Raw genomic sequence first — 13,371 nt, forward strand, 5'->3', positions numbered from 1 at the left:
TTGAGGGCATTATAAATTTTCAACAAACATATAGACGATTCAAGCGATGCAGGGTGGTTTTTAGGATCCAACCTCCTTTATATGGTTTTAAGACCAAAATTTTGAACTTCTTTAGAGGTTCAACTCCGAATACCCGTAAGGGAAAGGCGTTTTTCGGCTGCCTTTGTACCTCGGTTAGCACTGGTCGATTTCTCTCCTCCACGGGGCAGATTCGATGTTGTCTTGGTATAAATCGTCGTCGAGCTTTTTCTACAGGTGAATTACCCTCCTTTCATTGTTGGTTGATGGTTCTCCTTGAGTGGGGTTGAGTGTTCTTTGTCGTGTTGGCTCTTCTCATGGAATTGGAACCGCTGCTGGGGTAGTGATCGCTTTAAGCACTTCTAGGAACTCTCCTAACATCTAGTTGGTGATCTGAGTTCTCAAATCTTGCAGGCCTTGTTGAACAAATTCTTTCATAAACTTTCGAGTGCATGCTGCATCTCCTATGTTCCTCTGACTGAACTCTCTTTGTTGTTGTTGTTGGGCTTCTCCGCTTGTTGACAACATATTTCCACGATCACTGCACTTTAAAGGATGTTGAATACAAAAATGTCTTAGAAGCACACCCAAGAAATAGAACGTTCTACTATAAAGTGATTAGAGAGAGAGAGAGAGAGCAATGGAGAATAGTAAAAGGTGTAGTATTTATTCATGATATAAACTCTCTATTTATTGACATAGGTTCGAGTATTATAAAATTACATATTGATATCGTCATCATTGACTTTCCAAATGAATTTTTTGGTACTTACAAAGTTATTAGCATCTAATAAGACCGAGAGACCGATTCGATCAATAATAGTGTGTCGATCATCAGGTGAGCCTTAACTTGATCAATATTTAATCCAAAAAGAGCTCCCTATCAATAGTCTTGAGAGTTGATCCCCGCCCTACAGAATATTTTCTAACACGTTTTGCCGATCGGTTGAACGAGACGCCTCTCTTGTCAATATCCAGCTCAAGACAGTCGTTAGCAAATATGTCTGATCATCAATATCATCCTTTTGGGCCGTTCATCTGCCTTGAAATACCAACATTTAAACTTTGAGACATTGAAATACCTCTCTCTTTTCCTTGTATAAGTAAGGTGATCTGTTTTAAAAATTAATGTTTAAATGTCAGACATGTAAATATATAAACATTAAGTGGCATGTATGTAAATCTACAATAAATTTAAGGAACTTAATGCTAATTCTCATATGAAGAAATGCAGAAAATTCTATTCAGTTTTAAACGTACGTATGATCCCTATGTTCTAAGAAAACATTTCTTCACTATTAAAGAAAATCTACAAAGCTACGAAGTAAAGATGTACATAAAACCATACAAAGACCTTTTCTTTTTAATTTCGTTTTCCAAAAATACGACCAGACGAAATCATCCTAACCGTCCACTTGGCTTCGTTACATGTATGCTAGATAGACCCTGCACTGGACCACCGTCCTCCCCACTCTAAAGCCTGGTAACACTGTGAAACCCACCGCCGGCCGACGATCATCGTTGCCCTCTTCATCCTCCTCCTCCGCCACGCTCTCCATATACAACTCCGAGAACCGGCTCCCCCTCATCGCCTGAAAGATGACTCCTTTATCCTCTTCCTTGAATGAAAAGAACAAGCAGTGAAGAAGCCAAACCCGCCTCGCCATCTCCGCAAACCCCTCAAAGAAATTCGTCTCCGGCGATCCCATACCGGAGCTTACCAGCTTCCGTTGCTCCAGATTACCAAAGAACGAAGCTTCCATCTTCGGATGCACCAGCCCTAAATACTTACCCCTGCAAAACTTCCGAAATTGTAATTGTCGTTCGAAACTCTGTTTATTATTTACAAATTTGAGCTCCGTGAACTCGGAGAAGAAACTTCGGCGGGCGCGACCGGACCGCCAATACCGAAACATTGGCGCTGGAAATTGGAAAACATTACTCGCGAGACATGAGATTGGAATGCGAAGATGTTGTGGTTGGTGTTCCGTTGGCGGCGTAGGAGCGGTTGGATCACCCCAGCGGCGGCGGTGAGATCCCATCCGGCGGATTTCATTTCACGGACCATGATTTTGACGAAAAAACGGATGGATTTGACAGTGGAGCGGAGAAGGGTGAGGAAGTGGGTGGGGTTCAGGCCGGAGAGGTGAAGGTCGTCGAGAGCGGCGAGGGTCCGGCCTGGTCGGAGTCTGGTTTCCAATGTCCGGCACTGCTTTTCGGCAACACGAAGCTCGGATTGAAGGGAGCTAATTTGGGATTCTTTCGCCTGAAGTTCGGATTCCAGCTTCGCGGTGATGATCTTGTAAGTCTTTAAAAGGTTTCGTTGTTCCTGAACTTGTGCTTGAGATCTGCTCGAACTCTGTTTCAGTTCTGCTCTGTTTAAAAAACCCTGTTTGAGCTCGGAGAGCCGCTTGAGTTGGGTGACGACGGAACGGTCGGCGAAGTTGATCAAGTCAGGATCGCACGGCTCGTGGGCTAGCTGGAGTTGGGCGTATGCCGCCTTGAAGGCGGAGACTCCGGCGAAGAGATTTGCGACGAGGAGTTCTATTTCGTTATGGGGATCGGCTGAGAGCTCGTTGAAGTTTTCTGATAGTTTCTGCTTGCCGAGAGCGGCGTTGCCGGAGATGAAGGGGGTTTGTCGGAGGCGGAGGATCTTGACGAAGGTTTTTGATAGGGTACCGAAGGTCGGGGAGGTTGAATCCATGGTGTGGTGGAGAAATCGAGGAGGGTGAAAAGACTTGCAAAGGACAAGGCAACAAGGGAAGAAGCGAAGGAAGGGAGTGGAAGAAAGTTTGTTGGTCAAAGAGAGTTTTTTAATATTAAAAAAAAGGGAATATTTAACTTATATCACTAATTTTTTTATATCTAAAATATAAATTTTATTATTATTATTATTATTATATTTGTGTGTATATTTAGTGCTGCATAATAATTCAACACACATTCATGTAATAAGAATGATAGGTAGAAATACAATAAATTTTTATATGAAAAATTCAAAAATGGAAAATACTATTGGGTAGAGTCCAATTTAAATGTTGTCCTATGAGTTTGTAATTACATGAACAAGTATTTGTCCTACAGGTGGAAAAAGTTTATACATTATCTCGAGTTATACTAGTCGTGAATAGAATAGAAGAGCTTGTTGCACCTGTGGGTAGTGATGTTTAGTTGTCTAAGCGTGTAGTTATTAGAGTTTTGTTATCGCATCTTCGAGGTTGACATGACATTCAGAATGATGCAGTACTTCATAAAGTGTTTTATGACTTGACGAGATTGATTGTTGCTTCATGTTGTGCTTTGTCACCCTGCAATGCATGTCTTGACTCCGCTCGCAACTTCACTACCACTAGTAGAGAGTGGTCGACGATGACTAATATATGATGTTTGATAACAGTTAACGACTGCAAGAGTATAACGTATTTCTTCGGATTTGCAATGCAAAAGTGATGTTCAACTTCAGCTCCTTCAAGCTTTATTTTTTTCTGGCTAATGTTTTGATCTCATCTCAATAGCGAGCAAGGCAGGGGTTATGACTATTTATAAATCATTTGAGAGGCATCTCTACAAATAAGAAAGGAATTCAGATGTCTCAAAGATATTTCCTCGATCAAATATCATTTGATAAAAGAATTTTGTGCCTTAATGATGCAAGACTTGAGGGATCTTCGGTTTATTGGATTCATCTCGTTGAGACATTTGATTTAACTTTAGACTTGTCAGATTTTGAATTGATATGACCTTACAAATATGTATTGAAATTTCCAAATGTGGTTTAACGACTTACTTGACTCGGATCAGACAATTTTTAGTATTGTTATGGATGTATTTTAGATTTATAATTTAGTTTGAACGTTCTTTGCTCAAAAAATTATATTAAGATTTATGTCATGCATCGAGATATGTATTAAATAATAAAATTTTTTTCATGATTTATCAATTATTATTATTTTTTTATGTACAACACAATTTTTTTATATTACATAATAAAATCATTTTTTTCAATTTTTAAGAAAGAAAACCAGTTTTTTGGATTTGAAGTTTAGACATAAGCTGTGGAAAGACATAGGCTTTGTTATATATTTCTTTAAAAAAAATAATAATAAAGACTTTTTTTGTTTTTTATTTCATTTATTTATAATTTAATTTAAATAAAATTATTTGACATGTAAAAAATATATTTTATCTTAAGATGCATTAATTTTTTTAAAATTTTTTTTTAAATAAATAAATTTGTTTTATCAATAAAAATAAAACTATGTTAAAATAAATTAAATAAACATATTTTTAAAATTTTAAAAATAAAACGAAAAATAAAGTGCTCTCAAATCTCAAATATGCACAAAATTATTATTTTTTTAATACGGAATGATACCATTGGGCGTTGGGCCCGTTCGTCCTTCTAAAAATTCCCTCCAAGCTACGGTATATTTAGGCTTACCACCCTCAACATTTTATATTTTGTAACATTCTTTAAGTGTAAATAATATATTTTTAACTTACCTTCACTTATTTATAAATATTGGGCTAAAAATGTAAAAGGATGATGATGACAATGACCAATAATTTTTACATTTGCTCTTTATATTTTAACTTTGTATAAATATTGAGCTAAATTGGTACAACACAATGCATTTTCATAAGTTTGTATTAATTTGTGATGAATGTAATGTGTATTTTGGTTCCTTTCCATGGTATTTTTGCATATTGTTGTTAGTTTTATGTTAATGTATATAGTTTGTTGTGGTATATTTGTAAGCCCTTCAATATTTATTAATGAAATGTGTTTATTAATGGCTTGAAGCAATGAAAGAATGTGGCCTCACAAGTTTTATACATTATCTCGAGCTATAATTGAGAAAATATGTTAGCAAAAAAAATAATTATCTTGCCGAATAATACATATTAAAATAAGAAAAAAGTGAGAATGCAAAACAAATATGAAGTAAAATTATAGAGAAATTTACTTACATATCATATGACTTTATGCATGTACATATCTAACATCTAAACTTTCATACTTATATTTGAAGAAATTTTATGTACATACAACACAATTTTTATGCATTTATATATCTAACACCTAAACATTCATATCTACGTGCATGTCACTCAAATCTTTAATTTCATATGAAAAGTACCCTTGTAACTCTAACTAGCGTTCTTAAGTGTAAATATCAAACTTTAGATGTTAGATATGTAAATACATAAGAAGTATGTGACATGTACGTAAATTTTATGTATTTATTTTAAATCACTTTTTTAAAATAAATGAAGATGGTATTTCTTATGTGAACTTAAAGTTTTAAGTGTTATGCATATAGATATAAGAGTTTATGTATCAAATGTGTAAATAAATAAAAATTTATGTGGTATGTACCGAAATGCCCAATGCATAAATGTAAATAAGAATTTGAAGCCCGCTTCCCATTAAAATTGAAGACTCATTTCATACAAAAACAAATAAACGAATTGAGCAAGATAATACTAAGGTTATGTTTGTGTTTGAGGCAGCTGCAACTTATTGAATAATCTGCTGATAAGATGATTAAAAGTAATCTGTTGAAAAGCTAGATGCAGTGACCATTACAAATTTTTATTTTTTTGGAAAAATTAAACTGCTGTCAGAAAGCTGTCATCACATCTAGTTAGGTGCGGTGTGAAAACACTATTTTCAGCGTTTTCAAAACACATAGGCTACCAAAATGCAATTTATCCAAACAGGTCTGGAGTGTTTTCAAAACGCCACCGCACCAAATAAGCTGTCCCAAACGGGCCCTAAGCATGGACTCCAATTATTTTCATTGCTAATCAAAATAATAAAAAAAAACTAAATAAAATAAAAAGGCATTTACTTGCATGCCACGTAATTCTCATGTATTTACATATCTAACACTTAAACATTTATGTAAAAATTTTATCATGAATATTTTTTTAAAGTTAAATTCATTTTCTTATATATAAGCTTATGAAATCATGATATTATAAATATAAGCATTATTTTTTAAGTAATGGATACATAAATACATAAAATTTATATGGTATGATTGTAAATTTAACTATAATAAAGGTGTGGGCCATTACAACGCCAATCATGCACAATTCAGGACGTGCACACACCTGCTAATAAATGTCCCATCTGACATGTCATATTTCAACCATTAATGATTTGCCTAATCAAACTTCATAGATGTAAACATTAATACTATTTAAATAATCGAATTAAGTACTCTAACAAGCAGGCGTGTCCATTAAAAAATTGAAGAATCTCTCAAGATTGAATTCGAATTAATGTTCTTAACTTCGTTTCATGCGAGAAAATTGTGGCAGTTAAGTGAGATATTAACTTGTTATTACTGCATTAAAATTTAGTATACGGATTAGTAAAAGATTGCTTAATACATAAAATATTATTGTATAGATGAAAAATGGTGTTAAGACCTCATCGAGCCAAAATAAGTCATCGTCGAAGGTAATAATACTTCTCTCGGTTATCTCGTGTCAATCGGTCGGCTGAATTCTCTTCTTCGACTACCTCACGTCACTCGACTTGCCAATTTTCTCAACTGACTGATTAATTTCATAATCAGACAATGGCATGCATAAAACATAAGATATAAAATATTATATAAATTACATGTATACCATCTAATTCGTTTGGTTTGCAGTGCCAACAGATCTTTATTGGCAAGCGTGAATAAAATATATGCAGAATAGGTGCAGGTCATATAATAAATAAATAAAAGGATAAGGACAAAGCAGCCAAAGCAAGGAAAAGAAAAATGTATTGAAGAATCTGCACGAATCTCAAGATTATCTAACCGTTAAAATAAAAGAGACTAAATGTCATTTATTTCTTTTCTTTAAAAAACGGCTTAAAATGTAATTTTTATATATTTTTTACACATCCTATATCCTATAAATAAGAGTATTTCATAATATAGAAGAGTCCATTTTTTGTTCCTCCCACCTGTAACTAAAGTTTTCAATGAAATAAAATAGGCTCACAAGCCCAGGGACACCCTGACTCGCTCCTGATGGGGCAAGTTATCTTCTTTTTTTCTTCAGCTCTCTCACTTTTTCTCTAATTTCCACGCTGTATTTCTTAGACACGGTCTATCGGACAAATCTAGACTTGACAATTATGAATTTTTATGTGAAATACTGTGAAAAAAATAAATAAATGGGATTTAACCAAATTAAAATGATTTCACTATTTAGTTATATATTATAAAATTTTATCTGCACTTGAATAATGGAGAGTTATTTGCTTAACTCCAACTAAAGGAGAGATAAAAAATGCTTGGAAATAACAACAACTTGGTTGCGTATGGAAGGATGGTATGCGTTGTGTGATGGAGATATGAATTCCATATCATTGATTGTGGAGATGTCTACACAATAGTGGTTTGACGACAATAGTAGTGATGACAAATTATGTTGATTTGATGAAGTCGATTCAACTATGATAGTATGACAGTGAAGTGGCGTCCACCAGAGGACGATGGTCAGACAACAGCTACGGAGGTAATCAAACAACTATGGTAGTGACACCGACCATGCAACTGAGATTAGGGGACACATAAGTGATAGTAGTCAAACGATAGTGGGAGTCAAAAGATGGTGATCCAATGACGATGATAGTAATCTAAAAACGACAAACTTTTTTCCAGTGACAACTATTATGATTCGGTGGCAAAAACCAAGTGATAGTGGGTTGATGATGGTGGCAGCTATGCGATACCGATGACATCAACATTGTTGGTCGAGTGATATTGGTCGTACAACAATGGTGGAGTTATGACTATGTTGCCAGGGTAACAGTAGTTTGATGATAGCAATGGTCAGACGATGGTGGCGGCGACAACGCCGTGTCGAGGCAATGGTCGTCCGATGCCGACAACATTCCACATTGACGATGTCCATATAATAATTTGAATAAGATAATAGTGGTTCCGTGATGACAATGACAATGATTGTGTTAACATGGTAACCATGGTCTAGCGACAACCTAACAGTTGTTTGACAATGGTGTTGGCCAAAGGCAATAATGATGGCAACGTCGTTGACCAATCAACAGTGCTCTAGCGACAATGATGGTGGCCAAGCGTTGCCGGTTGGGTGACATTTGTTTGACGACATCGACGATCTTGTGAAGATGGAGGAAAAAAGTTCATTGATTAGATCTTGATGTCAATATTTATTTTCGATGATAATGTTAGGTCGATGTTGGTGGCATCAACAACAATCAAACTACATTAATAAAGCAATGATGGTGGGGTTGGCTATGCAATGGTGGTCCAAAAGTTGTAGCAGTCAATCAACAATATTTCTATGATGATGGTGTAACACAAAGATGGGAGCATCCAGGCAACGATGAACTAAAAATGGCAATAATGGTTCAACAATGGTGGTTGTGGCTCATTGTTAGTTTAGTGATAATGGTCTAGTGACAGAGGTGGCCCGATGATAGTGGTATGTTTCAGAAATGGTGTATCGATGGCGATAGCTTGGTGCGGCGGTGGCCAAGAGATTATAATACGATGATGTACTGTAATGTGACAGTGACCGACAATGATGATCCAACGATGACCGACTATGGCGGCGATGGTCTGACAAGATGACTACTAGTGACGATGGTCCAACAGTGTTGGAGTTTAAGATTTCTCAAGAGCTCAGAGCTACCTTTAGTCTTCTCATCCCGGCTCATCCTTCTTATGAAAAGGATGAGAGTCTATTTATAGATTTTGGAGTGACATTATCCGTAAATATTATTTTGAATATAAACCACTCAATTGAATGATCTAGAGCAATTCTCTTAATCAAATGTTAGTTTAAGTGTTTGAATGTCTTAGGGTGCATTTATGGCGGCAGTGTGGTGCTACACTGCATTTTTTTTCTGACAAAACTATCTTTTGCTTATATTTTAAAAAAAACTGCAACTTAAGCCTACGTTTTGCCATCATACTTGGTTACCTGCGGTGATTGCTAGAAAACAACAATTTGACTTTTTTTTTTAAAAAAAATGTAATAACCTCTACAACTTTTTAAACAATAGTTTTTTCTTTAGCAGCTTCATAGTTGCTTCTTCAAACTGCTACAGTTGCCCCCTAACAACCCCTTAAAGATGCCAGAATTAAATAATCTTGAGATTATTGTGTTTTATCTCATCAATACACTCGACTATAAGTTTTGCAGATTTCAAGATCACTTGTTCCTAAAAGTCTCTCCTAAAGCTTCTTTTTTTTTAAATAAATGATTTTAGTTCACTTGACTTATATTGAATCACTTTTTCTGTCATTTGATTTATCTATCTCGGACACTTCTTTTGATCATAAATTTATGTGCAGGCATTCTCTAATTTGATTTTTTTAAGTTTCGATCCCAATTTATGTCAAGATTTATGCCTAATCAAGAGGATTTTTGAGGGATGCATAAAAACTTTTAACATGTTGACTAAAAAGCAAATAAATAATTGCCAAAACTTAGGCAACATTAATAAGTTTCATTAAAATTTAAAACTTTTATATAAAATTTACCGCTAACAATGTGACAATTTGCTTAAAAGTGCATTTACATGCGTACCACCCAAGTTCTACGTGTTACGAATATAAAAATCGGTCCACTATTCAAATTGACATTTTCTCATGTAAGGTAGTAAATTTGATTTGATATTCGAAGTTAATTGCTCTTAACTTTTTCTAAGATTTGTTGCAGAAGAGAAAATGAAATAATTAATGAGTTTCATTAATTATTTGATTAATTCCTTAATGGGTCAAATGACATGATGAAATTAATAAATAGGCATACTAGCTCCCATTATTATCTCTTCTTTGACATTGATAGTTTTTTAGGTTCTTCTTCTGGTGTGCTTCGGTTTGAAGCTCTTGTGTAGAGAGAGAGAGAGAAGAAGAGGAGGAGAGGAGAGAGAGAGAGTGATTTATAGCAACCACCGGGTCGACATGTGTAATTCCTCAAGCTAATAAAATCCTCTGCAACTCTGTGGACGTAGGCAATTTTGTCGAACCACGTAAACCTGTGTGTTTTCCTATTTTCTATTTTGTAATTTTTTTCGATCCAGTTTCCTCTTTATTATCGTTGTTTTTTCACAACAAATGGTATTATAGCTCAGGCTCGAATCTGAGGGAAAGCGATGGCCAGAGATAATTGTGAAGATATATGTGATCGAAAAGTTTAATGACACAAATTTTGATTACTAGATGATGCAGATATATGACTATCTCTATGAGAAGAAACTTAATTTTTCGTAATTGGGAAAGCGGCCGAAAAAGATGAATTCCCTGCCAGGGAATCATACTTGGGAGATAACAAAACTTCCACCATGGAAAAATGCATTGCACAACCAGTGTGTATGGCAGGTGAAGACTGCGCTTGATGATAGTAAGAGGCACAATGCTAGGCTTGTTGAAAAGTGCTTTCAACAGAAGCAAGATATTACCCATGCAGTGAGAGTTGTAAGCATCAACATGAGTAACTCAAAAAAAAAAACTTGGAGATACAAAACTATGTTGAAGATGATATGTCAACTAAGGGTGTTATTCTTGAGAAATTGAAGTTGTGCTCGACTTCAGTTGGTCTTCTAGCATGAAGACAATGAGCTTTGAGTTGTTGAGGTGGAGGATATCACGTTTGAAAAAAATGATGACACAGCTAGTGGATGATGCAATCAGTGCATCAGTCTCCAAATGAGATATTTGTTGCAAATATGTAAACCAGTCAACTGTTCAAATTGATATTTTCTCATGTTTGACAGTAAATTGGATTTGATACTCGAAATTAATTACTAAATTAATTGCTCTTAAATCCTTCTATGGTTTTGCTGTAGAAGAGAAAAAGAAATAATTAATGAGCTTCATTAATTATTTTATTAATTCCTTAATGGGCTTAATGACATGTTGGAATTAATAAATATACATGCTAGCTCCCATTGTTATCTCCTCTTAGGCATTGGTAGCTTTCCAGGTTCTTCTTTTGGTGTGTTTCGGTTTGAAGCTCTCAAGTAGAGACAAAGAGGAGAAGAGGAGAGGAGAGAGAAAGTGTTTTCTTGTAATCATCGAGGTGATCGACGAGTGTAATTCTTCAAGCTAATAAAATCCTCTGCAATTTCGTGGACGCAAGTAATTTGTCGAAGCAAGTGAATCTGTGTGTTTCATTATTTTCTGTTTTATAATTTTTCTCGATCCGATTTTTCCTTTTATTGTCGTCATTTTCTCACAACACTACGTATTTGTATATCAAATACTAAATTTTATCTTTTATATTTATATTTAATATGCCATAAACAAATTTCCACCATACGCAGATAAGACACAAATCTTGAGATAACTTTTTGAGCAATAATCTTCAAAATTCGAGTAAAAGTTATCTAGAATTATAATTTCATCAAACTTACAGTCAAATTGAATGGCTCATTGAGTCAGACACAATGATACCAAATTTGGTCAAATATGAGTCAAATCAAGCTCACATAAAGCTAAACTAATTTTGCAAGCTTTCAGTTCATTATTGAAGAGTAAAAAAAATTTCAAATATGATATGCTTATAATAAAATCAAGCTTCTCGATGAGACAAATCCATCAAACCAAATATTGCTTAATTTTAACGTCACTAATGTACTTAAATGTCCACAAAACACAATTCGATCGAAATAATCTCCCTAAGTTGTCCAATCAGAGTAATCTAGATTCCTTCCTTGTTTGCAATATGAGCTTTATAAATAGAGATCTACCTCCACTTGAAAGGGACATAGACCCTGAGCAAGATGATGATGAGAGCTTGAAGAGGAAAAGTTGAATCCCACCATTGTTTCTGCACCGAAGATTCGACGAACCCCTCCCACTCTTACAGTCATCGACCACTATCGACCACCACTCGTAGGTCACCGCTGACCGCTATCGACCACCATCTACTCCTTGAGGTAAAATATATTATGCAATCACAACGTGCACTGCAAAACTCTTACGTGCATTGGAGATAATCACAAACTCGTAGATAGTGTGTTGGTTTTAATAACTATTCCCAACTGCAACAACTCCCGACCATTGTCTAGCAAACATTGCACCTTAAGAACTGTGTAATCATTTTCCACATGTGGAACAATGACATGCATGTGTGATCACCAATTCATAGTGCATTGTTCTGACTAGATGATACTCCATGATTTTTTTTCTTTTCTAAGTTATCTGTATTAAAAACTTATGATTTCTCTATTTGCTGTTTTCATAGATCTTAATTTGTGTTGCTAGACTTGTAAAAAATAAGAATTATATGTTATGTATGTGCTCGGACAATAGTTTAGCATGCAATTTACATATAGAACTAATTAATTCAAATTTGAATTAAACCATTAATTAATTATTATAAAAATTAATACTCATTAAATTTGGGTCATTGGATATAGCCCTAAATATTTTCCATCTGACACAGCCGTATCGGAAAACAGTAACGTCGCTTTCTTTCTATTCTAATTAAATTAAATGTATAATTATTATAATATATTAAAATTATATTATAATTATGCTATTATAGAAAATTGCGACATAAATCCAAATTTAACGCGGTTGTTTTCGCCAACGAGTCGGCAGCTAAGCATATTAATCACGATCACGACCTAATATTTATAAAAAAAAGGGACATTTACAAACATAACATCAAATTCTTCTGTATTTATAGGAAAAATATTACATCAGCGCACGTAGAGTTACGTGCAGAGTCCAATGAAATTATGCCGTGGAGTTGATCTGTCAGGTAACATAAGAAAATATTCCCCTCATGTTATTCATGTGTTATTGCGTGTTATTCAAGTATTATTAATGTGTTATTGTGTTATTATAACACCGAGAATATTCCCAGAACATAATAACATCTGAATAACATTCTGAATAACATACAATAACTACAATAACACCTAAATAACACGAGAAAAATATTCTCTAGTGTTACCGGACAGATCACCTTCACAGCGTAATTTCATTGATGCGGAGTTCAGATGTAATATTTTTTCTTATGTATATATCTAACATCTAATTTTAATTTTTTTATATTTATATCATTAAATTAGTTCATATCACATAAAAGCATTATTATTTTATCTTTTAAAATTAAAAGATAATTTATATATATAAAAATTGAAGTTTAGGTATTAGATATATGTAAATAAATGGGAACTGAGTGGTATCTCTGGAAATCCTTCTAAGTATGGGTGTAAACGAGCCGAACATGAACACGAGCGAGTCATGCTCGGGTCGTGTCGTCTCATTTATATTTTGAGCTCAAAAAGTGTGTTTGTGTTCGGCTCGTTTGCTTAACGAGCCGAACACGAGCTGTTCATGA

The 13,371-nt window shown here is 34.6% G+C and overlaps 1 protein-coding gene across 1 annotated transcript; it reads right to left on the minus strand.

Annotated features, from left to right (window-relative positions):
* Positions 1 to 683: 683 nt before the first annotated feature.
* On the minus strand, positions 684 to 2,813 carry LOC110029675. The gene is given in 3 exon segments (XM_020732082.1): positions 684 to 1,131; positions 1,373 to 1,922; positions 1,925 to 2,813. Coding segments are annotated over 2 exon segments (1,278 nt in total). The 5' UTR covers positions 2,723 to 2,813; the 3' UTR covers positions 684 to 1,131; positions 1,373 to 1,442.
* Positions 2,814 to 13,371: the final 10,558 nt, after the last annotated feature.

Source organism: Phalaenopsis equestris, unplaced genomic scaffold, assembly GCF_001263595.1.
Source record: "Phalaenopsis equestris unplaced genomic scaffold, ASM126359v1 Scaffold000600, whole genome shotgun sequence".
Taxonomy (NCBI): domain Eukaryota; kingdom Viridiplantae; phylum Streptophyta; class Magnoliopsida; order Asparagales; family Orchidaceae; genus Phalaenopsis; species Phalaenopsis equestris.